Source organism: Equus przewalskii, chromosome 12 (genome assembly GCF_037783145.1).
Source record: "Equus przewalskii isolate Varuska chromosome 12, EquPr2, whole genome shotgun sequence".
NCBI classification, from domain to species: domain Eukaryota; kingdom Metazoa; phylum Chordata; class Mammalia; order Perissodactyla; family Equidae; genus Equus; species Equus przewalskii.
Genome location: NC_091842.1, coordinates 3,493,069 through 3,520,408, shown reverse-complemented (window position 1 = coordinate 3,520,408; position 27,340 = coordinate 3,493,069). Strand labels below are relative to the sequence as shown.

At 55.7% G+C, this 27,340-nt stretch overlaps 1 protein-coding gene across 4 annotated transcripts in view; it reads right to left on the bottom strand.

Moving 5' to 3' along the window:
• SDK1 (sidekick cell adhesion molecule 1) overlaps positions 1–27,340 on the bottom strand; it is an 857,865-nt gene that overhangs the window by 45,702 nt on the left and 784,823 nt on the right. For all 4 annotated transcript variants that reach the window (XM_070567258.1, XM_070567254.1, XM_070567255.1 and 1 more), the window contains exons 33-36: positions 26,397–26,532; positions 24,829–24,888; positions 22,193–22,294; positions 703–818 (exon numbers count right to left, since the gene is read on the bottom strand). In XM_070567258.1, the coding sequence (XP_070423359.1) occupies positions 703–818; positions 22,193–22,294; positions 24,829–24,888; positions 26,397–26,532 (414 nt within the window). The remainder of the gene's footprint in view (positions 1–702; positions 819–22,192; positions 22,295–24,828; positions 24,889–26,396; positions 26,533–27,340) is intronic.

Genomic DNA, 27,340 nt, shown 5'->3' with positions numbered 1-27,340 from the left:
CTCTGCAGGTGCGGTCTTAGAGACAGAATGTCGCAAGTAGCTTCCTGCCCGCTGAATAGACCAACACTGCGTAATTATTCATCCCTGGATATTCTTATTGGTATGGACTGCTGTCTTCCTTTTATCCCACCTTTGGAATATTTAGCTAATGTGGAATTGCAATATTTTAGTGTAGTGGTTCTCAACGTGGGGTTCCTAGGAACCCGGGGAGGGGAACTTGTTAAAATGCAAATTCTTGGGCCCCACTCTAGACCTACTGAATCAATAGGGACCCAAGTGCAGAGCTGCAATGGACAACCTGTTCTCTTTAGTGCACCCTGTTTTGTTGTCAGCAAAGGTACTGGAGACTCCCGGAGTGGGTGCAAGAGGACGAAGGGTTGCCTGGCCAGGCCACAGTGGAGGAAGGGGCTCCTGGGCACAAACCGGCCACAGAGTGAACCAGGCCCCTTTCCCCGAGGCCAAGAGGCAAGGTCAGGCTAAGCCTGCTCCAGTGGCTCAGCACTGCCCATGGCTCTCTGGACCGACAGTTGGCTGTGTGTCTGCCAACAGGAAATGGGCAGGACAAAGTGAGCCGAGGGCGGCAGCTATGGAGTGGGGCCAGGATCCCAGCCGAAGCCCTCAGGAACTCTGGGGATTCAGGCCACTTAGCCTGGCACGCAAATGACCTGGAAGAAAGAGCCAAACCATGCGAGAGAGCATTGCCTTGTAGCCCTGGATGTTCCCGTTCTGGCTCTCGGGCGGCGGCGGGTCCCACGTGACCTCCAGCTGGCTGGCCGTGAGCGGGTTCACCTGGACGTTCTGCGGGGCCAAGGCCGGGGCTGGGGAGAGAGCAGCACAGGAGAGAAGCTAGACGTGTGTTCCCATGTGTGGGGCTCCTCACGCCAGGACGGGCCGCCTGTGGGCCTCTGCCCTGGACTGTCCAGCTTTTATGCCAGGGAACCTGTAAACCCATCCCAGAGGCATGTTTATAAATGCATAAAATAAAATCTGGAGAATTACAGAGAAAACCAATGATACTGAGGCACTGGGAGCAGAGTGTTTGAGAGCAAAGGTTGCTAGAGCATCTACGTGCTTTGTGATCGAGACACAGAGCTGGTCTAACGACTACTGGAATGTCCAAGTGCTGAAGGGTGTAGGAGGTATCTGAGATGTCAGGAGCACTGCAATGCCAAAGCGGACATCAGTGGGCTCTGTCGCTGGGTGAGTCACAGGTTCCTCAGACCCTGCGGCGCTTTGTGACCACATTCATAATTGAGGGAGATACTAAGTTTCAGATGGAGCTTGGAGCAAATAAAGGCGTCTGTGTTCCCATCACAGGCTCAGGAGTCCCGGGGCATGAAGCCCTGCTCTGGACGGAGTTTGTCCACAGACACAGGGCTGCCCCTCCAAGAGGGACAGGAACAAGATTTCGTCACTCCGTGTTCCTCTCTGAGGCCTGTTATGGCTGCAAATTCTGAGGACCCTCTATTCCTACTCTTTGCCTCCCACTCGAGGGAGACCCCTGGGTGCTGTGCTGGTGTCAGCAGGGCCACACTGTGCATGCAAAGACCAAAGGTGACTGATGAGGACTTGGTGGCCGTCGCCCCATCTGGCAGCCCTTGGGAAGTTGGGAATAGCACAGGGAACGCGTGTACACTTGAGAACCTTTCTCCACTCCGGGCACTCTCTCGGGACAGTCCGTTCTCTGCCTCCTGGGAGTTACTCCCTCCTCCCACCCGGGCATGTCCCGTCGAAACCTGTGCTGGGCTGGACACGGGGAGCAACATGGAGCCGTCTTGGGGCCTGGCTACGGAGGGCAGAGCGTGGCCGCGCCCTCCTTACCCCCTGCAGCGTCCTCCTGTGGGCCCGGTGCTCCCTTTTCGCTCAAGTCTGCTGATAGGCCGTAAATGGAAACGCTAAGACAGTCACTGTCCGAGGGAGACAGCCAGCACACCGGCTCTCTGGAGAGGCCTTCCCGGAGAGAATGACCTTCGAGAGTCACCCCTCCCCACTATCCGCACCGTCCCCCCAGTGTAGAATAAAATAGTAATTAACACCCACTCAGCCTGACACCAACTATTTATTTTGTTCTAACTGTGTGGTTCCCGTATTATCGCTGCCCACCCTGCCGTTAATGGAAATGTTAATAACCCACACCAGGTTGTTGTGACAGATGCTGGGCCTCATTATCAGAAATTCTTATTTACCGCTCCATTAAACAACAGAATCACACAAAAAAACAATTCAATCAAAACTAACTGGAGGAATTTTAACAGCCACATTAATAATCCAAAACATAAATAAAGTTAATGTCTTTTGCAGGTTTGCCATCGGCAACTCTATCGCAAAATTACTGTTGTACAATTAAAATGTGAAAGGCAAAATTGAGCACAGCCATTACCCCGGTAGTCGCTTAGAACCGTCTATGCGGGGTCCCCCCAGCCACCCCAAAGGTTTCCTTTCCAAAGACGCGGCCGAAGCCAGGGCCCACGCGGCTCGGGAGTTAGAGAAACACGCTCTGGACACAGATGTCCGCAGGAACCGCAGCATCCATGAGATCCAGGATGCCCCCGGAGTTCAGGGGCCCTGTGCCTCTTTGCCGGACAGCGCCCCCTCGTCCCGGCCTGGGCAGCTGAGTCACATGCTCGGCCGTCCTCCAGCTGAGATGCTTCGAGGTCCCCACCAGCTATTCTGCAGCACGATGCTTTCGTGCCATAAAAAAACTGCAGGTAACAAAGACTTTTTTGACAACGACGCATGCAGGGAAGAGAGAAATATGTGGAAACACAGAGCAAAGCATGTCGGTTTCGAGACTTATTTTTTTGGCTCCTGAAGGCTTCTGGGTCTCCACCCCGACGGGAGAGCTTGACTTCCAGGAAGACGCTACTGTTTACAACCCCGAGTGCGAATCTTATTCGTTGTAAAGCACGTTCGGTTTGGAAACTGATGGAGTGTCTGCTGAGTCATTGTCTTTCTGTTCTCCCACCTGAGCATTTGTGGTGTGCGGTGAACACAAACATCAGCGCAGGGTGCTTTGTTTAAGTGCATGAAACTATTTTTAAAAAGCATTTTAGCCCAGCAATTGCTGGCATTTGCTGACAGACGGATTGCTCACAAACAACACTGAAAGATGGGATGCAAAGGTTAAGGAGCAAAGAGGAGATTCTCTCTGGGCGCCTCACCCAAGGCTGATGATGCTGTCACACGGCTGTTATCCATAGTTCTTGGGGAGATCGCTCCTGCCGCCCCGGCCAGGGAGCCGCTTTGGCCCTGGAGAGAGAGCCTACCAAGGCAGTGATAGAGAAACTCGTGGGACTTCTAGAGGCGCCCTGCATCTGACAGCAGTAGTGGAATTCCAGAGATTTCTGGAATCTTCTGGAATTCTGGGATTTGCTTAGGGAGGCCCTGCAAAACTAGGTGCTGTGGGCTGACCACAGGTGGGCAAGTCCCACAGAGCAGTAAGGGCAGCGCTCTGTCCATCTCACTCGACCCCCTGAGCGGGCTCTCTGGCCCCAAGGGCATTGAGCATCAGATGCGTCAACAAGCAGCCATGGGAACACAGTGGCTATCCCTGACTCAGTCTTCATTTGCTGGTCCGTGGAGAGCGCTGGCTCCTGGCCTCCTGACTCCATGTCCCACCAGACCCCAGGCGAAGCCGGGCTCCTGCTCAGGGCCCTGCACTGCAGTCCTGAGCTGCGGCGTCTCTCCCATCAGCGTTTCAGAGCCTCTGCTACGAGGTGAGGCAGCCGGACAGGCACTAGTGTGCTCAAAACACGGAAAGAAAAGGAAATAACGTCGATAGAGATAATTGGTAAACGAGCAGAGACTCGAGCGAGCATGAGGAAGTTTTCCGTGCCCAGGAACTGTTCACTCTGCAGTGAGAACGGCTGTTCACCCACTCAGTCCTTCACTAGTTACTCAAAATGCCCTCTGTCCTCCACTGGGACGGCACGCATCTGACCCGCAGACAGTCTCCTCCTCAGGGAGAGCCACTGTCTCCCCCTCTGACCATAGTTTGGCCAATGACAGGAGAGCAATAACGACGTGCGCAGCAGTGACACATTTCCAGCAGAAGCTTCCAGAGGGTTCTGTGGGCCACTACCTCCCCTTTTCCCACTAACACAAGAGCAGCGGGTCCCACACAGGGGCTGACCCCTCAGTCTGTGTCTTGGAAAGAAGACAACAGGGGAGACACAGCTGACCCTGAAGGACAGGGAACGTGAGAGATAAATATACTGCTGGTGTTTATGCCTCTGAGATTCAGGGGCATCTGATACCACAGCACAACTTCTCTGAAATTTTCCTGAGAATCAACCAGGCCCCAGGCTCAGGGCCAAGGGGTGGGTGGACACAAAGATGGAAAAGGCAGTTTAACAAGAGAGAGCAAGCACAATCACCATAGCACAAGGTGGGAAGGAGGACAGGTCCGAAGGGCCGGGAGACGTCAGCTCTGGCTGGGGGATGTGGGTCTCTCCTGGAAGACAGGACACCCGGCTGGCCCTTAGATAGTGGGGAGGACTTAACATGTGACAGTGAGCCAGGGAAGAGGGACAATGTAGGGGCGGGAATGGAAGGAGCAACATAGTAGGTGAGGTGAGAAAGCAGGGCGTCCGTGGGGGTCTCGTCAGACAGATGGTCACCCTGGAGCCAAAGCCACCCCAGGCCATGCCGGGCATCTGCTAGTCCTAGACCATGCTAGACCAGGCTAGACCATGCTAGACCAGGCTAGCCCATGCTAAACCAGGTTAACTTTCTACCTTCACTTTTTGTAACCCAGTGATTTATTATTGATTATTTGGGTAGAGCACGTTTTCAAGTGATAACTTGAGGATCATTGTTAACGTTTTAATGTAATGAAATAAATATTTCTTTATATGATTTTTAAAAAATTATACTTTCATCGGTTCGATTCAATTACATCAACATTTCTCTGGTCAAATACTGACCTCCTGTTGAAGTAAACAGGAAATAGAAGTCTCTAATGTAATTTACCTTCTTAGCAAAGTTTGCCAGCACACCTGTTCCCCTAAGCAGGGGCACCTGGAGGCAGATACTAGGTCTGGGTAATTATTTGGCCTCTGGGGCCTTTACGATACAAAAAGGAGGTTTAAATGGCTCACAATGCTTCACCTCAGAGGGGCATGAGTCAAGACTGGGGACAGAGCAAGCAGAGTGACGAAGGAGCAGACTCTCCAGTGATGAGCCAAGCCAGAAACGCACAGGCTTCGCGTCTGGAGGCCATTGTCCCCCCGAAGACTGGGGTGTGAGTCCCCGGCCTCTCCCTGGCCCCACCCCAGACAGGACGTCCAAGGCCGGAGCGACGGACGGGCCAGGCGGCCACACCCGCCCTCAGGAACTCCAGGTCTGTAAATGCGCATGTCGGTTGACATTATAAAGTACGTTTTAACAAACTTACAGCAGATAATTCAAAGTGAGAATATCATATTTGATAAATCTTTTCACTTAAAATATGTTTAAAATAAATACGTTTATTTAAAATAAATACGTTAAATCATATTTAACAAACACGAAGGACGCGGATCAACTTTTCTCAACCTGAAGCCCCGTCTCTCCAGAAACTCCCAGACTTTCGGTGTAAGATCTAGTTTGTCGGCTGCTGGAATCGGAGTGATCCACCAGTGGGATGTGGACGACAGCGCCGAGGACGACACTGAGGGGCTTTCTTCATGCCAGGTAACCAGCGAGCTCTGCCAAGCCCTTCGGCCGTGGGCTCACCTTATCCTCATAACCCCACAAGGTTCCCATTACACAGATGGGAAGGCTAAGGCCCAGAGAGCTTAAGTAACTTGCCCGAGGTCCCACACTCAGTGAGTGTGTGATTCTCACTCAGACTCCAGCCCAGGCAGCCTGGAGCTCCCCGGGGAGGGCAGGCAGTCCCAGCCCACGTTTCCTGGATTCTGGGAACAGCCCCGTCTCCCTCCTGTGCTGCCCTTTCCTCGAGCTCCAAACCCCGAGTCCTTCCTCTCACCACCTCACTGCTGAGCCAGCACCGAAAATAACTCCAAGGAAGCTTAAGGAGAAAAATCAGGAAACTGGTCGCAAAACCTGTTTTCAAAAAAATCAATGCCAGGTCCTCCAGGCTATAGAAACGGCAGATGGAAGGTCACGGAAAAAGCCCTAAACGGTGAGTTTTAAGATCTGAGCTCAGCACGTGGGACTTGGGACAGTATTCAATCTCTCTGAGCCCCAGTTTCGTTGTTTGTAAAATAGGAGAAAATGCCAGATTTAAAGGGTTTTAGAGATGAAATGAAATGCACTGTGGGAGAGCACAGCTTGGCAGTGGGCGGGTGCTCCAGGAGGCAAAGTGAACACAGGTGTCTTGCTCCCAGCCCACTGCCCTGAAGTGGGACCTCACTGTCCAGCAAACTGCCCAGTGGGGTGCGTGGGGCACTGGTCCTATGTGGGCCATGTCCTCCGTAGAGACTGTGAGTAAGTATGTCGCCACGTGCTGACAGGTCTCAATGTCCGGGTGCCCTTGTGGTTCCCTTGTGAAATAAGAGCAGCAAAGGTGAGGCTCGCACACTGGCTTCCACAGCTGTGGACATGGGCATCGTGGATCCTGGAGACGCCTCCAGTGATCCCACCTCCTGGTACTCACCCCCGTGTGATCCCCTCTTCTGAAGGGGGCTGCCCATGTAGCCTGCTTCTGATGTGCAGAACGTGGCAGGTGCCATAGGCTGGCAGCACTGTGAGTAGGTGACAGGGACCGAGGCTTCTCTCTCACTAGCACCCCCTCCCACTGGCACCCTCGTGCCCTCTCCCTAGCTCACTCTAACATCTGCCGTGTAGTCAGATGCTCTATGGAGAGGCTCGCCAAGGAACTCAGGGAGGCCTCTGAGGAACTGAGGCCCCTGTCCAGCAGCCCACGAAACTGTGGCCTGCCGACAACCAAACAAGTGAGCTGAGAAATGGATCCTTCCCCGGTCAAGCCTTCAGATGATGCTGCAGCCCTGGCTGACACCCTGGGAGAGACCTGAAGCAGAGGAAGTCCAAAGCTGTGCCTGGATTCCCGATCCCCAGATGCTGGGAGGTAGCAGGTGTGTGTTGTTTTAAGCAGCTACCTTGGAATAATTTGTTACGCAGCCATGGATAACCAATACATCCCAAGGAGCATGAGCTCCTCCAGGAAAGGTACCAGCCAAAGCACAGGCTTTGCATGTTCTGGGCTCTCAGAGACTGGCTTGAATTTGGTGCAGCCCCTGTCATAAACGCTGGATCTCATGGTGCAGGTGTTCAAGCAACCACCCACTGTCATGGTCAATATATGTTTTAATCAGCCCAGCTCCAGCTCAGGGCTTGGCACTGTGACCGTGCAGAGGAAATCCAAGGTCAGCTCCTGGCTTTTTACTGGTGATACACTGGCAAGAATTGCAGAATTCTGGAATAGTGCAAGAGTTTGGTTCTGATTACAGGTGCCTCCAGAACAAGGACAGGCACGAGTCATCAGGACTCTGAGTTCTGAGGGAGCGTGTTTATATGTGGAGAGAAAGGAGGGGTGCTCCAGGGGAGGGGAGCGAGGGCAGCAAAGGTGTGGCAGTGGACACTGCCTTCCTCAGCTCGGACACGGGATCTGATCCGCTACAACACGGCAGCTGCGTTCCTAAGACGCTGCACGGTTTTAAAATTGCGGTTTAAAATCAGTTGTTTCAGTAGGAAAGGAGGTGGAGCCCAGACAGTTTCAGACTCATAATACAAACGCATTTTTCTTACAGATATTTCCACAATAGAGGTTAGCACTGAACATGCGATTTCACGCAGTAATGATCTTTGTTTTCCCACATTGCCGACACCATCAGCAACACGACTGCTCACACATCCTTCTCAGCTCAATCACCGTTACCCCCCGCTGTTACGAGAAGCAAAGCTAAAAGCCACTCAACAAACCAGCTCTGCCGCTTGCAACTGTTGCTTTGGTTTTTTTTTTCCTCCTTGCCTATAGAGTGGGTTTCCCATCACAGCAAGATCCAGGTCCTGACGCAGCACGATTGCACAGCAACCAACGGTGGTCCGCAGAACGCGATTCGTGGTCCCAAATTGATCATCTGCATCCGAGGCAGTCTGTATTCGCAAAACTCAAGCTACAGGAAAGATATTTTATTCTCATTTTACACCTTAGAAACCTGAGGCTTGGAGGAGCTTAGTGGCTTGCCCGAGTGGGCTGGATTTGGATGTGGGTCTGCGTAACTCTAAGGCCCAAACTGCTTCTCCAGGACAGGAGCTGGGAAGCTTTCTGTAAAGGGCAGACAGCATTTTAAGTTTCAAGGGACCTAAGGTATCTGTCGCAGCCACAGACAATATGTAAATGAATGGGTGTCTCAATAAAACTTTATTTATAAAAAAGGCACGGGCTGGATTTGGCCGGTGGGTGTGGTTTGCGGACCCTGCTCTGAGGTAACAGAGGAAGGACACGGAGTAGGACTGGAGAGTGCGGACCTCCACTGCCGAGCTACCTGCTCCAGGATAATGAGCGCCCGCGTAGGAGTCAAGACACTCGGCCCCCATGTCCTGGGCTGCCAGCCCTGGGACCTTGTCCCCATCACTTAACCCCAGAACTGTCAGGTGTGCAACAGCAACAGCCACCAGGGTTCTGGCCACTCAGGACCCCTGAGAGGGTCAAGGATGGAACCCGAGTAAACGGCAGCAGACTGGGCAGAGGCAGACGCGGGGAGCTAGCAGGGCGGTGCTGCGGAGATCGGCCAGAGTCAAAGGTCAGGCCAAGACCAGGGCTGGGAAGCACCCACTGGACTTGGGAACAAGGAGCTCAGGAGCCTGGCAGGTCCACCCGCACCCGGGGCTGAAGCTGGCAAGTCTCAGAGGGGAGGAGAGAACGGAAGACGATAAGAGGAGGTGATTCCACGGGAATGTGCAGATTGGATGTTTGACTGTATTCAGAAATCGTTACTAATTCTCCTGGGGGTGGGAATGACTGTGTGGATATACATATATTTGGAAAGAGTACTTTTAGGGATATACGCTGAAACATTTTTTAATAAAATGATATGATATTAAAAAAATATGATGTCTGAGAACTGCTGTGAAATCGCGGGAGGAGGAACGTGGGTGGACGAGTGGATGAGGCTCGAGGAGCCCTTTCTGTGCCTGGTGGTTGAACCGGGTGGTGACCACATGAGCGTTCTTTACATTCGTCGGTCTACTTCCGCACAGGCCTCACGTTTCCTAATTAGAAGTCAAACAACATAAAGACAAGGAAAAGGAGGAAGGTTCTTTCAGGAAAGCTTGTCTGGGGAGGAGAGGCCTGGGCGTGGGCCGTAGTATGGGGCAGAGCACCTTCCAATCCACTGCTCCGTTTGGTGCTGCCAGCAACCCAGAAGGCGGGTGGGTGTGAAGACCCGCCTCCACGTGGCCGGTCTGCCTGGCACACACGTGGAGACGAGGCCTCCGTCCTCGTGTGGATGGTCCTGGTCTACTCATCCCGCAAAGTTCAGCTCCAGCCCTGACTCCAGTCCACGCTGACCTCTGCCACACGCAGGAGGCCCCACACCCTGTACGGCCTGACCCTGCAGAGCCAGCCCCTTAGCGGTCCCAGGCAGGGCCATCTCCCCTCCGCCCAGAGGGCGTGGTCCTCAAGGGCAGGGCCGTCAGGGGCCTAGTGAGCTGCTGAGCGAGTGAGGAGGCCCATATGGTAAACCAGAGGATTCTCCAGTGAATACGGCCAAGGACTTGGACTCGGGACAGTGTGATGTTTGGGATCCTTTCCAAATAAAGCATTAGGCACTAGAATATTCTTCCCCGGCCTTCATGGATTGATGGAAATAAGGTTATTAATAACGTCATTTATCTACCAACATTTGCTAGGCTCCCGTGTCTGCTAGGAAAGGCAACAATCCAGGTGAGGGGGCAGCATATGAAGTCACGGGGCGTGGGAGAGATGCCCAGATTTGGGGGTCTGGGTGATGCTCACTGCGGCTGGAAGAAGGCAGGGTGGGTCCAGAGCCCGCCAGAGATGATGCTGGAGGGTAGAGTGGTGCAGGGCCGAAGGGGCCCGTGGACCCGTCCTAGGATCAGACATTTTTTCCCCAACAGACAATGGGGATCCAACGGAGGGCTGGACCCAAAGTGACAGGATGAGGCTGAGGTTTAGGAAGGATCGCTCAGGCAGGAGAGTGGAAGATGGGGTGGAAATGGTGACTCTAGAGGTTTCTAGGGGTCCCGGCTGGGGGGTGGGTCTCCACTCACACCTGTGGGGTGGTCCTTGCCCCTCTCTCCGCCCCAGTGGTAATGAGGCCATATCAGGCCCACGCTGTTTCCCTCTCACCTCTCCCAGGGGCCGTGCCTAACTCAGTATTGCTAGCTTAGTCCCAGGAGAGCCCTGAGTTCTGGGAGCATCTGCTCCTGTCACTCCCGCTTCTGCTCTTCCCTCCCCCTCCCCCTGCTCAGCACCCCCGCCCCCCCGTGCTTGCGGAGAGCTTTAAAATCGACAGGATACTTGGCTCTGTCACCTTATTCACCACATGGGCCTCACGAGAGGATGTCCTGGGATAACAGATGCTGTGGAGAGAGCCTGGAGGAAGCAGCCAAGGGCCTCAACAATATCTTGCAGTTCTGCCTGGCACAGCGAAGGGGTGGGCAAACTCTCCATGTACTCACCATATCTGTGCCCCCCGCCTGCTGGGGGTCAGGCACAGCGACACGGGAGGAAGCCCCACTGGAGGGTCTCTGGTCTGAACTCCTCGGCAGTGGCTCATAGAGCGTTTGTGCATTAAGGGAACAAGACTATGAGCTGTAGCCCCACCGGAGGGTGGGAAGGGCCCCAAGGAGCCCTCGGCCACCTCCAGACTCGGTGATAATCTCTGAATGTCAGCTGTTCATCTGGGAATTGGAGACAGCAATCCCACCTAGCACACAGTAGGCTGTCAGCAGATGTCCATCAATCATTCATGACAGCCTAGATGCAATTCCATGCCTCTGCCTTCGCATGGCACCGCCCACTGCACCAACAGGTGAGACGGGAACAAGAAGAAACTGCATAGGGTTTCCATGACTTCATGAGCTTGGGTCCCGACAATAATCACCTGGAGATCCCACCCAATGACGAAAGCGAGACACTGCAGCCCTAGGAAGGCAGGACAACCACACAACGACTGTAGACAACCGCCACTCACTCTTCAGCACACACTCACACACGTTTTCAAACCTGCAGGACTCTGAATCCTGGCAAGTTCACGTGCAGCCCCAGCCCTGGCTCCATTTGTCACTAGGGGGAGCTCACACAGCGAGAAGCTGCGACATTTTTCTCTCATTCCACCCAACGGTAATTAACAACGTGGAGTATTTACAGGAAAGGTAGAAACAACATTAGAAAACCCATAGTTTCAAGGTACTTTTCTGTCTTCTGAAGCAACACATATGCCAAAAGCAACCCAAATGCCACTAAGAGCAAATGAGTATAAATACCAAGTTTGCGAGTCCGTCTGTTTTCCCTTTGTGGAAAAAGTTGAAGGCCCGAAGACCAAAGGTCTGGACACTGGGCTGCTGACCTGAACTCTTCAGGGCTTTTCCCCTGGATGCAGGAGCAGGTCCCGGTCCCTTCCTTGGAGAACTGACGAAGTTCTTCCTTTGCTGGACTGATCTTTAACGTCCTCGTAACCAGGTGGACCTCAGCCTTGGCTCAGATCCGCTGGGGTAGAGCGGGGACAGGTCATGGGGACACCTGGGCTCAGAGCATGACTGTGATGACACCGCGGGAAATGTGTCCAATAAGCAACGCGCAGGACCTGAACCCAGAAAACTACGACTGCAGCGAGAGATGCGGGAGGGGAGAGGCCAGTCCTCGGAGAGGACGTGTGAAGGATGTCAAGAATTTCCATGTCCATTCAGAATTTAATACACTTCCTGTAAAAATCCCAGCAGAATTTGAGAACTTGACAAAATGATTGTGAAGTTGACAGAATGGCTGAGAAATTTTGCAAAACAAAAGAGAATAGGACCAGCGCCACTAAATATGGAAAAGGTGTAGCAAAGGGATATAAATGAAAGGTTTGGCAGTGCCAGGGGTCAGTAAAGATGGTGGTGGAACTGAGAAGAGGCCTCAGACAGACTCGACTCTGTAAGAGTTTAAAACATGGTTAAAGGTCTGTCACAAAGAAAGAATCAATCAAGAGATGGTGCAGGGAGTGGGAACTTCTCTGGAAACAAATAATCTATTTATCAGCTCAGTTCATGCCGGGTACCAAAGTAAATTACAGATGGATAAAAGAGTTTAACGGAAAAAATGAAACCACAAAAACTCAAAAGACAAGGTTTTTTGGTTTCTGGTTTCAAGGTTTCAAGGTTGCCAGGTTTCTGAATGGGAAGCAGAGATGCAGCAGATCTGTAGGGAACACAACAACTTAAACACAATCTAACTAGCGACACACAACAGAGAAGGGAAACTATTTGCCACAAATACAGTTGCATGCACTATCTTTAATATGTAAAGAGCTCTTACAAATCAACAAAAATAGTAAGACCCCCCCCATGAGAACAATCACAGGCATTAACCACAGACTGCTAATTTAAAAGCCGTATATGAAGACACAACGAAATAACTTTCATCTAGCTCGTGAGGAAAGATTTAAAGTTGGGGAGGGAGGAACAGGCACGAGACCCATATTCTGGTCACTGCAGCACAGGGTGTCAATGAGTTCCCATTTTTTGAAAGTGCAAAATGTTTATGTCCTTTGAACCAGAAATTCTGTTTCTAGCCTTTTATCCTAAGGGAAGCATCAGAGAAGTTGTGAAAGATTTGTAATGGTGTCCACAGCAGCTTGATTTATAATTTCAGGGCACTGGACCCGGGGTCCTCTGCAGGCACAAGGTGGCAGGTATGGGTTTGATGATGTAAAACAATAGGGATAAGCTCAAGGGTTGCTCGTGAAGTTCCTCCACCACTGGAACAGCCCCTGCCCTCCCCTCAGGACCGCCCGCCTCATGCAGGGGAGGCATCGCCTGGCCGTGGCCCATGTTCTTCACACAGCAGCAAGCCCTGCTTGCTCTCTCCCGCTGTCTCCCGTGCACAAACACGCGATGCACCAGATACACACACGACCGGGGTGAAAACCACGAGTCTCAACTCCCACCCTGAACCAGCTCACCAGGACCAAGCCCCTCCTACGTAGAAATCCTGGAGGCCCTGCTACCTCCAGTCCCTGGACGAGGCTACAGAGGCCAGAAGCGGCAACCCCAGACCTGGCCTGGATCCGTAGTGGCCAGGCCCGAGGCAAAGGGTGCGGTCTGGAGAAGCCCAGGTGGAGGCTGGGAGTCACATGGTCCCTCCCTACTGCAGGGCTGGACCCGGGCTCCCTGCAGGAGCCCAGGAGATTCTGAGGTACTTCCTGGACCAGCGGGGCAGTGGGGCAGAGACAAGAGATGCACTCAGAGCGTCTCAGCTTGGGCTGGGTGGGATGGGGCCTTCCAGTCTCTCCCCGAGGGCGCCGGAGCAGCTGCGGCTGCACTCAGAGCTCCACGAATAAGCTGGAAGCATGGGTTACGTTTACACGTGTTCAGCTGGGATGTGTTGGAGGCGCTCAGTGGAGGAGGGGAAACACGGCCCCCAGCCCCAGGAGAAAAGCTGGCTCTGGGTGGCTGGCTGGCACTGCACTGGGGCGTCCCTCGGGCCTGAAAAGCTCTGGCTGTCGCCGCGCAGGTCTGGCCACCCTGACCACCACCTTGGAACTGGAGGTGAAAAGTCCCAGCCCAGTTCTGCGTGGGGCTCACTGGGTGCCAGGCCCCTCTGCAGGCCCGTGGGGACCCAGAGGCTGTGGCCAGGCGGGGAAATAAAAGGCTGGGCTTTTCAGAGCTGAAGTGGCTGCAAAGGGGGACACAAGAGGACCCTCAAAGGTGGGCTGAAAATCCCAACCGGGCCCCTTGTGCACTGCTGCCAGGAGCCCAGCTGTACATCTCAGAGCAGCCACGGGGCCCCAGCACTGTGGAGACTGCCTTCCATCTCCTGCCCCCAGCGAGGGGGGGTGGGGGGGGCTGGGGAGTGGGCAGCACTTTGAGCTCCATTTTACAGACCAGGAAACAGAGGCCCAAGGACAGGCCCTGGCCCACTCCCCATGTAGCCTGCCCCTCCGTCCTCTCTTTCTGTGCCACACATGGCAGCTCCTGAGGCCGGAGGGGGTTGTTCCCGGCCCTGCAGTGTCTGACTTTGCTCTTGGACCTTGGCAGAGACGCGTCTGTCCAAGGCCAGCAACGCTGTGGTCAGGCTGTAAGCCTGTGCAGTGAGGGCCGCATTGGCCAGGAGGGGTCCTGGGCCAGGTGGCTGGAGCCCTCTGGGAGCTTCAGTTCCGCGTATGCACAAAGGGCGATGGCCTCCCCTGCAGGACTGTTCTGGGTAAATGAGAGAAGGAGGCCTGAGCTCACGAGCCCGCCCTGCCCAGAGGGGCCCAGTCCTTGGAAATGGTGACCCCCCCCCCCCAACCTCGGTGTTCAGCCTAAGCGCCCACGTGGGCATCTTTACCATGGCGACTCTTCACGGCAGAGAGGGAAAGGATGAGGCCGACCTTGTCTTCCCCCCTGGAGCAAGCCCTCTTCCCCGTGCGCCCCTCCGATGGCAGCCTGCCTTTTCCCTGGGCTCCGCGGCTGCTGGCCCCAGGACCTCCCCTCTTCCTGCACGTCCAGTAATAGCTGGAGGCCCAGTGAAGCCATCCGATGGCATGCCTGGGCCCCAGAAGTGATTCTGCGTGGCTGCGCAGAGCGGCCCATCCTCCAGGAGCGCAGACCTGCAGTCTGCGGGCCCCACGGGAAGTTTCTGAACATCCGCTGGGTCTGGGCGTAAGTTCAGGTCCAGGCCCAGCACTTGCTGCCTCGGTTGACTTCTGGGCCCAAACGGCTCCTGGCCGACGTCGACCCGTCGGGCCAGACCCTCCTCGGGTTCACTCTGGGCTTCCTCTCCATGCCGGCATCGTCTGAGCTCTTCAGATGGAATGGTTTGAACTTGGACAGGGCGTCCATTCTGCCCGTATAGCTGGGCCGAGGCTCAGAGGGAAGGCAAGACTGGATGTGGCCAGGACCGCTCCCCTCGCCCTGCCCTTGAAGCTCAGGTGGACGGGAAGGGAAGATTCTGCTCCCAATGGTGTGTGCGGCTCTGGGCTGGGGCCGTGCCAGCGCCTGCAGTGTCTTCAGTCTCACTGAGTCTTCGCCACAACCCTGTGCCAGAGGGACCCAGCTGCTGCCTCAGGAAAGCAACCCGAATCCACAGGGACTGTCACAACACCCCTGCCCCCGGAGTAACAGACTTGGTAAGAGCCCACCAGTCCCAGGGACCGAGGACTTTGCCCCGAGCGGTGACTGTGCAGTAGACGGGGCAGAGCGGGGCCCGGGGGCTGCTGGGTCCTGACCAGGACTGGGATGAGCGCTCAGGGCAGCCGCTGAGGGGGGGTTCCTGCTCCACGAGAGTGGGCGTGGTCATCCCCCTTCCCAGGGTGAGGAAGCCAGCGGCAGGGCGAGGGTCGCTCCTATCTGCTCCCATGACTCCCGCTCAGGGCAGGCGACACCTGCTGCACCCTCATGGGTCCCACAGAGCAGACCCGACCACAGAGGGGAGTGCAGAGAGCTGTGTGGGCCACGTGCTTCCGAACAGAGGAAGGAGCACCAGTTCTGACCGTCTGGCCATAGAGAAGGCGGCTCGTCCTCTGAGGGGCCGGCCCTGAAGCTGGGCGTCTCTCCAAGGAAGGGAGGGAAGAGCAGGAATTCCAGGTGGACACAGCTGGGTGTGGGCGGAATGGTGTGCGCACGGGGAGCAGCCTGGGAGGTCGGGATTGCAGGCCCGCCACCAGGGCTGGTGGAAATACAGCAGCTGATGTGCTGGCCCGCATCCCCAGGCAGGGGCAGGCGTATCCTGAAAGTGGGGCCCGCCCTCGAGGAGTAAGTGTCTTGAAGGCCAGGATATGGGCTCCTTGACAGCCCCGTAGCACCCGGAACCCTGAGGACACAGGGCTGGGCCGGAGGTTTCACTGGCGTGACTGGCACAGCCGTCCTGCTGAGGAACGCACAGACATGGTCTCTACACCTCTCCCAGAAAAAGCTCTGACCACTTGGCAAGCGCTGCCATTAGTGCTGCATAGACATCTGTAGTAAACACCCTTTCCCTTGGTCCAGCAGCAGCATCCTGGTCTCCCCTGGGGACCCTCCTCCCATTTAGTCCATGAGGTCCAGGTAGAGATGACATCACCCCCTGGCTTTGGGGACCTCAGGTCATTGGACACATCAGCTGGTTTGCAGGTGGATGTCACTAAAGAGAGCCAGTGGATTTCCACTGCAGGCATTGTTGAAAAAGAGAAACTCTCTTTCTGCTGCCTGGAGCTGCAGGGCCACCTTGAGGAAGAGCCTGCCCAAGATAGGAGCAAACTGAGAAGAGAGTAGAATCAAGAGGAGGCATGAGACTAGCTTGTTAGGGTGCTGGGTTCAGCCATGCCTGAAGCTGTATCCAGGCTCTTCAACTTTTCCATCACATGAGCTAATAAATAATTCTTTCAGCTTAAGCCTATTTGAGTTGGGTTTCTAGCTCCTGCAAACTGGCGTCCTTACTGATATATTATTTTTACCAATGTGTAATGCCTGGGCTCAGAAATCAATCTCAATGAGAAATCTCTTAAAAATTACCCTTTCTCTCTGAGGTTAAAAGGATTTAAATATTATATATTTAGGCTAGAGGGGAGCCAGAGATCTTCTACTCTAAATATCTCATTGTTTTATAGACGAGGCCAGACAAATAGAGTAACTTGCCCGGGGTCTCAATCACTCATTCACCAAATAGGCTGGCCCTGGTCCAAGCACATGCTGGACATGCATCCTGTGAGTGGGACAGATGAGTTGGGGGCAGAGTTGGGATGAGGACCTGAGTCTCCTCACTCCTAGCTTGCAGCTTTCCCCTCTACACTATGATGCCTCAGGACCAGAGCTCAGAGTGGTCAAGTGACTTGCCCACGGTCACACAGCTGGTAACCAGCAGAGCCAACACTCAGTCTTGCAGGTCTACACATGAAACCACGGTTCATTCTCAGTTTTCATAAAAGTCTGAGCATCTCATGCTGACTAGTTTGTGACATGAGGAAGCATGCAGCTGAGCGAACAGAAACTGGCCTGATGTAATTTTATTTTTGGAGGCTTGGTTAGCAGTCCCTCTCATTGTCAGAATGAAGTCATTACAACGGGGGCGCTTCGGGCTGTGAGAGGCAGGGACGGGGATGGCAGCAATGCTGGAAGCACTGGCATCCACCTTCCGGAACAGTCTCTGTCGTGTAAACACAGATGACAGAGAAACATGCTGAAGCTGAATAACAGCTGAGAACCCCAACTGCAGGACGGGCTCTGCCAGGCCCAGCTCGGGGAGACGTCCGTGTGTCTGCAGCCAGGGAGCCGGGCCGCATCCGATGGGTGAGGAGCAGGAGGCTGAATTCAGGGACCCCTCTGGGCCCCTTTTTCTTGGGACCGAAACTGACGGGAGCAAGGAGGGGTATGTGTGTGACACAGTCGTGGGCTCTGCCCCCAGCAACGGAGGAGCACGCCAGCAGGGGAGCCTTTGGAAGGACCCTCAATTCGAAAGGAAGGGCTGGCCCATTTGCAGGTGCGAATACCAGCTGGCTTGCCCGCTGTGTGGACTCGGGGAAGCGACGTCTTCTCTGAGTCTCATTTTTTTCTTTTTTTTTTTAAAAGATTTTATTTTTTTTCCTTTTTCTCCCCAAAGCCCTCCGGTACATAGTCGTATATTCCTCGTTGTGGGTCCTTCTAGTTGTGGCATGCGGGACGTTGCCTCAGCGTGGTTTGATGAGCAGTGCCATGTCCACGCCCAGGATTCGAACCAACGAAACACTGGGCCGCCTGCAGTGGAACGCGCGAACTTAACCACTCAGCCACGGGGCCAGCCCTCAGTAACAGCTGGGATGATGATACAGCTGCTCCTTCTGGGACACCATCCCATGCCCTGTCCACACAGCCTGAACCGGAACCCTCTCCTAGGCCCCAGGGTCAGATGGAGGACCCCGTGGGCACAGACTCTCTGAGGATGGAGAAAGCGAGCTGGGATGGGGTGGGCGCCCAGAGTGAGGAAGGGCTCGTGAGGGGCCTTGCTGCCATGTGTGTGTCTGTTAAATAAAATGAGGATGGCATTCCAATCAGGGAGGACCCGGTGGCTCCGCGTGCCTCGCGCACCTGTGGGTTCTGTGCTCGATGTCCTGCCGCCTTCCCTCAGGTATCAGTCACAGCAATGCCGGCCGTGCTGCAGGTGGCATGAAGGACGTTTCCTTCTGACTCCTGTAATGTCCCAGGGCTCCTGGCCTGGGACAGCCTTCCTCGCGGGCCCTCGGGATCTGTCTCACAGCTCCACTCATTTAGGACTCGGGGCCACTCAATTCAACCCGCCCCTTAACCTCCTCCGCTGGGAAGTGGTGAGGTCGTTTCTGCTGCCCCAGCGTTGGCCACCCTAGGTCAGTGACGACACAGAGCTGTAGTGGATGGATGCTGGGAGCCCGGGGAAAGAGAGAGTGGGGGGGACACAGCCGTCTGTGCTCCTGGTGCTACGTCAAACCTGAGACTCTCCCATTAGCTCCAGAGCAGCTGCTGCGCTCGCTCGCCGGGAAGCCTGCTTCCCCTCTCCTCCTCCCCCCAAACGCCAGAGCTGGTCCCATTTTACCGCCTGCAGCTCTGGCCATGACCCTTCCCCGGTCCTGCCCCTTGGGTCCCAGAGCCCAGGTCGGCACCTACTTCCATCCAATGACAGGCAGCTCTCCACCGGGCACCCCCTCCTCCTCGCCCCCTCACCCTCCCCAAAGCCGCATGGCACACCCTCTCCCAGGGTCCTCCAGCCCTTCTGCCCTATACTCTTTCGCCTGTGTTCTATGTCCTCGACTGGAGTCTCTTTGAAAGGCTGTAGCCCACATCATGGCGGGAGGAGTAGATGTCCACCCTCCTTCCATTGGGATCTCCCTCCTGCCCACCCATTGGTACTGCACTGGGGGAACAGAGCTGTAGGGTCACATATGGGGTTTTGCACGTGTGGCCCTTACGAGAATCCTCTTGCTGGGAGCCTGGCCCTTAGCATTTAGCAGACTTGCTCTGGTTTCTGTCACCACTGCCCGCCCACGGGGACTGACAGACGGGCCAGCATCCCAGCACCCCGCCCGCCTCCTCCAGAGACGAGACCGCTCCTGCGCCCTCACTGGGGCTGCCTCGCCCTTCCCTGCAGAGGCCACCGTGGGAGCATCAGGAAGAAAACGAAATGGAGAAACAAGTCCACGACAGGAGTGCATGTGTCTCCAGCAGAAAGGTTACTGGGGCCACTGCAGTCACAGGGGCCGGAGTCACTGTCACTCCTCACCTTCCTTCAGGATGAGGCATCTTCAGACCAGCCCTGTCCCCCTATTTCCTCCCACCTGCTCTCACCTCAGCCCGATCTGCAGGCCTGTGCTGGTGCCCAGGAGGCCCACTGCTGCTCCCCTGCACCAGGGCCTCACGGCAGAGTTCTAGATCGTCTGTTTGCAGGACAGCAAAGGCATTCGGGCCCCTTGGGTCCTAATCCCAGGACCAGGAGCATGCCGAGATGAGACGCCACAGCCAGTGAGGAGGACAGACACACACAGACAGGAGAGGCCCATCTGATAACAAATGCAGAGGTCATCACACAGCGGCCAAGGATCTGGGCACCGAGGAAGAAACCCCAAACTCTGCCTGAGGGAGGGGGTCGGAGAGAGCTTCTGAAAGAAGGCACTGGAGGAGGTCCTGGAGCTCGAGCGGACTCACGGGGTGAAGGGGTGACAGCGCTCTGGCCCTCTGCATGAAGCCGATTTCCGGAGACTGCCCAGCACTCCCCCGGTGCCAGCATGCACACCAGCTCCACCCCGTTCTTAGCGCCTCTTTCAAGCTCCGTCAGCAACGTGGCCTGCTATTGGGAGCCCACATGTGTGGGGTCAGACCAGCCCTGGGAGCCTGGGCGTGATGGGGAGGGCTTCCCTTTGCCTTCTGTGGCATCAGAAAGGATCCAGAGGCGGGGACGGGGAGACTTGGTGGCGGTGGAACACTGTGGGGAGTGGGTGTGTTGGGCAGGAGGACAGGCCTCTACAGGAAGAGCGGGAGCAGGGACCCCACTGTGGAGAGGGGAGGAGAGGGGGAGCCCTGGAGGGGAACAGGAGCAGCCAGCGTCCCCGTCGGGGGCCAGGCCCACCCGGCTGCAGTCTCTGTGACTCCCTCCTCCCCACTGGCCCGTGTGGGCTCAGCACCTCTGAGAAAGACCTGGAGCACACCCTCGCAGCAGGTCCCCTCCCCAAAGCCACAAACAACCCAAGGGGCCATCAACGGACGAACAGATACACCAAGTGTGGTGTCCGCACATGACAGAACGCTACTCGGCCGCGAGAAGGAATGAAGTGCTGACACCGGTGACAACATTGAGGAACCTCAAGGACATGACGCTGAGTGAGAGAAGCCAGCCACCAAAGAACAAAGACTGTATGATTCCATGAGCACAAAACATCGAGAGTAGGCAAATGCACAGTCAGAAAGTAAATGAGAGGTTGCCGGGGGCTGGGGGAGCAGGGCGAGGGGAGGCACTGCTTAATGGGTGTGGGAAGATGAGAAGGCCCTGGAGATGGACGGTGGTGATGGCTGCACGCCACTGTGAACGGGCTCAGTGCCGCGAATTGCACACTTCGACTTGGGGGTAAATTTCACGTTATATGTATTTTACCACAAATCAGACAAGCCCAGAACGAGAGTGGGAGCAGGGCATCATCATGTTGTCATTCAGCCCGCTGGACAGGGCACCCCAGTGCCTACCTGGTCTCCTACCCAGACTCCAGGCTCTTCTCTGGGTGTCTGCCCTGGTCCCTGGGACTAAGGCCCTGCCTGCCGTGCCCTGGGCTCCCCCGTACGCTGGGTCCTGTCTCCGAAGTGCAGGCTGACTGGAGGGCAATGCAGGTACCACAGATCCCCACTGGCTGCCATGGGCTCCCCTCAACCCACGGCATGACCGCCTCACCCTGGTGGCCAACTAGAGCCCAGGTGCCAGAAGCCACTCTTACAGACAGTGAGTGCCACATTCCCCCTCTGCTCCAAGGAACCCCTTGGGACAGATTTCTGTGTACAGAGAGGCCAATGTACCCTGTGCTCCCGGTGTCTCATTTCACTCGTCCTCACTTGACCACTCCAGAAAAATCCCGCTGAGCTGCACCCTCAGTGCTCCCGATTGGTTTGTAACAACCACCTCGCCACAGGGCAAAAGGTCACCTGACCTGTTCCCGTGCCTGGGCCCAGCGACCCGAAGGCCTATTGGCTGAGGGGAGTGTGAGGTTCTGTGGGCAGGGGCCTCCGGGCAGAGGGCACGGGTGCTCTTGCTACTGAGGCCACGCTGGTCTGGAGAGGACAAAGTCACAGTCTGATCTCAACACAGGATATACCATCTCCACACGAGTCAGCCCCACAGAAGGGATGGTCCTTGAAACAAACTCAGGGGCCACGTCCTATCTAAAAGGGGTAGAAACAATGACTCACATGCCTTCCAAGACCCGAGAGGGGGCTGTCACTGGGCAGTCAGGCTACTCAAGTGCCAGGGCCACTGCTGAGAGAGGCCCAGCCAGGGACGGCGGGTGACAAAGGACAGACACTCCCCCTCCAGAAACTGAGGTACCCACACACCTAAGTTCCCATGGAGGCAACAGCATCACTCTCCTAGAGCAGGTCCTGATAAATGTGCTGGCTCCAGATGTTGTTGGGGTTTGTTTTGGCTTTTTTTGGTGGGAAGATTGGCCCTGAGCTTACATCTGTGCCAATCTTCCTCTTTTTTTTTTCTCCCCAAAGCCCCAGCACCTAGTTGTATATCCCAGTTCTACGTCATTCTAGTTCTCCTATGTGGGACACTGCCACAGCATGGCCTGGTGAGTGGTGTGTAGGTTCTCACCCAGGATCTGAACCAGGGAAGCTGAGGCCACTGAAGCTGAGCGTGCGAACTGAACCACTTGGCCACGGGGCCGGCCCCCTCCACATGTGAAAGAAACCCCTTGGGTCTCAGAAGCAAGACCTGCTCTCTCACTGCAGCCGTGGGGACATCCCAGCCCTCAGCCCCGCCTGCGGCCTGGAAACCTCCCGCTCCCCCAGCAACAAGATCTTCCACGCGGGTGGACGCTGCTTGGCCACTGAGCGTGCTGGGCCAGGCCACGCGCTGTGGCCTCAGGTGATGGGAGGGATGCCCAGAGCTTACCGGCCTCGCCGACGAAGACCTCCACGGGCGCGCTGGCCGGGCTCTCGCCGATGATGTTGTAGGCCGTCATGACCACTTCGTAGCGCCGGTACTTCCTCAGATCTGCAAGGCGACGGAGATGCGTCAGCCCAGGGCCAGCTCCCTCCCTAAGAAAGTGCCCTGTGGGAACCCCGCGAGGGAGTCGTGTCCTCTGGGGAGAGGCGGCGGGGGGGGGGGAAGAAATGACTTTCTTCCACAGGGACGTCTGTGGAGATGTCCCAGCAGCGTCACCCTCCTCCCCATCCCGGGGAGCGATGACACAGCCACATCTGGGGAAGCAAAAGCCTCGCCCGGTGCATTCAGCGCCGTGGGTGGCAGCAAGTCCCTCCTCTGAGGCATAGAATCTACATTACGAGACAGGATATGGACCTGCCTCATGGTCCAGAATCTCCCCTGAGAAGTAAAAACAGCTGGAGCATGATCCTGGCATTGAAAAAATATATATCTACACTGGCAAACCAAAGGCCTGCGAGTTTTCAATGAACGTGTCCTGGAAGAAATAGTGTGTGCAGCTGTGGCCACAGGATTACACAGGGCAGGGAGCCAGGCGGGAGCTCTGTGCTAACCGACATGGTGAGAGGGGCTGACCTTGAAACCAAAACATTCGGGAAGGTTCTCCCACGGGTTAATATTGCCTCCTCCATAGCTTGACGTCCCTCAGCCCTATGTGCGAGTCTGATCACCGGTGTGAATGGGGTGAGCAGGGACTCATGCCAGGCCTGCATATCTCGCCTCCCAGCAGTGGAGATTCAGTGAATCAGACCACTGGGGTCCTGCCTCCATCGCGGCACAGAAATGCCCACTAGGTTCTGGCCACGTGGCCAAGTCAGGATCCAGCCTGCCCCCTTCTCAGCCCCAATGGAGCTGTGCTGCCTTATAAACAAGCCACCGGAAGTGGCTTCTGAGACTCACACCGGCCTGGCTTGTTGGTGTCAACCCAGGGACTCATGAAGTGCCAAGTCCACAGAAGGACAAAGGGCTCCAAGGAGTCAACTGTGAAACAGGAGTGGCCGCAGACAAGCTGCGTGGGTCAGGGCTGTCCCTCTCGGTCTTCGCGACCCAGGATTGAAAAGCCTGGGGGAGATCCGGCCAGGGAACCCTCATAACCGGAACCCGGTCTGCACTATGCTCTTTCAGCTGCTCCTCCATGACGCTGCGTTTGGGAGAGTGCCCGGCCCAGGAGGGCATTCAGCAAGCGTGTGATGGGGGAGACGAGGAAATGGGCGAGGGAGTGACGGGTGGGCGGGCAGTGGAGAGTGAGCAGACAATGGATGGACAACGCAGTGTTTAGGGCAGCACTGCAGTGCAGAAGAAAGCACAGAGCTTGCACACATCCTGCCCCAGCACCCAGGGCTGGGCCAGCTACCTGTCGGGTGGGGGCGGGGATGAAATGGAGTGGCATTAGCCAGCCAGCCCTGGAAGGGTGCCAGCACACAGTAGGGCCTTGGAAAGTGCTAGCTCCTCTTCCTCTTTCCTTCATCCACTTTCTTTTATTCTCTTTTTCGTTTTGCTGAGGAAGATTGGCCCTGAGCTAACAACTGTTGCCAATCTTCCTCTTTTTTTTGCTTGAGGAAGATTTGACCTGAGCTAACGTCTGTGTCAATCTTCCTCTATTTTGTATGTGGGTCACTGCCACAGCACGGCTAGTGATGAGTGGTATAGGTCCATGCTCGGGAATTGAACCTAGGCCACCAAAGTGGAGAGCACTGAACTTAACCACTAGGCCACAGGGCCAGCCCCTCATCCACTTTCTAATCCAGAGGAATTCTCTGCAGTGAAATGAGTCATCCTGTGGGGGCCCCTTATCCCCGCACTTTGATCTTAAAATCCATTCCCAGCCAGGAGCCGAGATGAAGCGACACGGTTTAGTTAAAGATGAGGGGAGGCTGGAGGGACCAACCACACGGTGCAGGCAGTGGAGTATCACTCAGCCTTCAAAGGGAAGGAACCCTGACACTGCTACAGCATGGATGCACCTGGAAGTGAATAAGCCAGACGCGAAAGGACAAATACTGCATGTCCACTTAGACGAGGTCCCTGGAGAGTCAGATTCAGAGACAGAAAGTAGATGGTGGGCGCCAGGGGCTGGCAGTGGGGGTGGGAGTTAGCGTCTAATGGGGACAGAGTCTCAGTTTGGGAAGATGAACAAGGTCTGGAGATGGTGGTGGGGACGGCTGCACAACAATGTGAATGTGCTCAACGCCACGGAACTGTGCACTTGAAAATGGGTGAGTAAACGGTAAAGAAAACGGTAAATTTTACGTTATGGGTATTTTATCACACACAACAAAAGAGTTAACAAAAACAGTCATAGGGGGCCAGAGATGAGATCTTGCCCAATCTGACTTTCTGTCCCAAACTTGTAGACCAGCTGTCAATAAATCCCCCTTCTCAGCCTCTGTTTCTAGAAGTTTCCTTTCCTGTCTCACTGATGGTTTTAGCATGTTGAGAAGTAGTGTTTGAGAGGCAGAATTCCAGAAATGAGAGCCATTAATCCAAGCTGGTTTTCACTTGGTCTGCTGAGAGGCCAATTGGCGCTGCCTCCAACCTGCTCCCTGGGTCACAGCAGCTTCCCGCTGAAGGCGGCGTGTACTTACGTGTTAATTCATACGTTGTTAACGTGGAGCTGCTGTTCACAGTCTTGAAGCTGCTTTGGGCTATTAGGGGTAAACAAAGCAGAAAGGCAGTTAGCATTCAGGGAACAGTTATTGCAAATGAGGTGCTGCAGAAACGAGGAAATGGGGCCTGGCGTGGAAGCCGCTCGGCTCCCACGTTGCCCCCACGACACTTCCCATCAGCTCCCTGGGGGCCACCATGCTTCTTCATAAAACAGCCAGGCATCCCGGCCCGTGACGGGGCAGGGGGCAGGGAGTGGCGTAAGCTCACCCCTCTGCTGAAATGGATCAAATTAGCATCTGGCATGACATAGTGCAAAGAAACAGCAGAGAAGACACAGAAGTCAGTTTCTCCTGGGGCAGCGACTTTTCCAGATACCCTGCGGCAGGTGTGGTTGTCAGCTTACCTGTGCTCAGGTAAGGGCTCTGGTCTGAAGGGGATGGGCAAACCAGAGATGAAGAGCTCCTGTGACCAGGGATATGGACCCAACGGCATCCCGGGGTCCTTGGATGTTGTTGTTTTGATTTTGTTAGAAAGCCAAGGAGATGCTAGTTATGGTCTAGCCATCAGTGAGGGACCCTGGGGGTGTGCTAAGAGTGTGGGAGACAGCTGAGCCATTTTCCTCCATCAGCATCACTCCTGGCATAGCCAGGGTCAAACTCAGCCCCATGACCAAAGAAGGGGAGGGGCCATCGTGTGAGCACAGGCTGCTGCACGTGTGACCTTCACGGAGATGACCCAGTGTAACAAAGGCCCTGTCGTGGGTGTGCAGGGTCCAGAAGCTGCCTCGACGGCGGCTGCTGGAACAACTGTCAGAGCCCATGCCAAGAACCCTGGGGGAGTGCAGGCTGAGCAGATAGACCAGGGACGAGAGAAGCCACAGGCTCCACACGGAGGGCTGTGTGCTGTGACATGGGCGGAGCTGGCCCTGACCTGTGCAGATCAGGCAACAGGCTGCAGCTGGTCTTGGGCCTCCACTTCCCCCCGGGACGTGCTCTGCTCAAGGCGGCCGCACCGTGTCCCTGGAGGGCCTGGCTACTCCTCCTCCCTGGACAAAATCGTGGCGCCCAAGGCATGCTGCTTTCCCAGCCTCACCCCCACGGCCTCACGAGGTGAAGCACACACGCACTCCTGGTTGGCTTCCCCACCTGCTGCATCCCAGAGCCCCTCACTTCTTCCTGCCTCCAGACCATTTAGTTTTGCTGGGCCTCTCCCTTCTCCGGTGAAATCCTTCTACTGGACTCCCTACGTCAATGGCTCCTCCTCCGTGAAGCCTCCCCTGACCCCCTCCTGGGCGGAAGCCCCAAAGCACGGAGCCCTCTCTTCACTCCCACCTCGCCTTGCACCCTGGGCTGCCGCAGAGACAGGGCCAGCCCTGTCCTGTGCGTGCTGGAGGCAGATCCGCATCTCCTCCAGCCCTGCATGGAATTTCCCACCAGGCCTTGCATGGAGCAGATGTGCGACGGTCACCTGGGGAGGTCCCGGCCGACCTGGGACCCAGGTGGCATAGTTTGGTACCTGTGCCGGGATGGAGGGGACAGCGTCTCACCTGTGAGCTCGGCCCGTAAAGCCGAGGGCGTTTTGAGCGTCTTGGACTCAGTGGCTGAGGCCGCCTCGTACTCCAGCTCCCGGTAGTAGATCCTGTACCCCTGCAGAAGGCCGTTCAGGCTTTCGTCCCTTGGGGGCTGCAAAGACATCACCGCGGTCAGCCCGCCGGAGGGGCCTGGTGACCTCGCTTCAAGTTAATTAGCCAACTGTGCAGGAGGAAGTCACTAATTCAAACAGAGATTTCTCAGTTGTTTACAATAAAATAAAGGCAGGTGTCACGTTCGTGAAGAGGAGCCCAGGAGAACCACGGAGGCAGAACCAGGCTCTGGAGCAGCTCCTCAGAGCCCAGGTTTTCTGTGTCTCATCCCACGTCCAGCTGGAATAATCAAATGAGCCCTGGGGCCGAGGCAGGGGACTGTGGCCCGGGTCACAGACGGGCGAGGAAGCTGCCTGTTCCCGGTGAACTCAGAACTCTAAGGGAACGGTGGACGTAGCCCGGCTCCAAATTGGCCACGGGCTGGTCCCACCCTGTCCTCAGTCCCTGGCCATCCAGGCTTGTGGCAGTCTCACGGGGCCCTCAATGACCTCTCTGCATGCCAAGTAACCCCACTCTGCCCCAACTCAGACCTAAGGCTGAAATCCCCATGGATTGAGACACTAAAATGATCTAAAGATTCTTATAAGATGAGGGAAATTTGGACATGGAGAGAACGTCATGTGAAGATGGAGGCAGAGACTGGAGTGCTGCGTCTGCGAGCCAACGAACACCAGAGGCAGCTGGCGAGCCCCTGAAGCTGGAGGAGGTAAAGAGGAATGCTTCCACAGAGTCTCCCGTCGTGCCCCACAGGGGCGGGCCTCCCACAGTGACCTGGAGTTGAGCTCCAGGAGATGGGCCACGGGAGCCCCGCGTAGTCTCAGCTGGCCCCCTGGCTGCTTCTCCCTGTC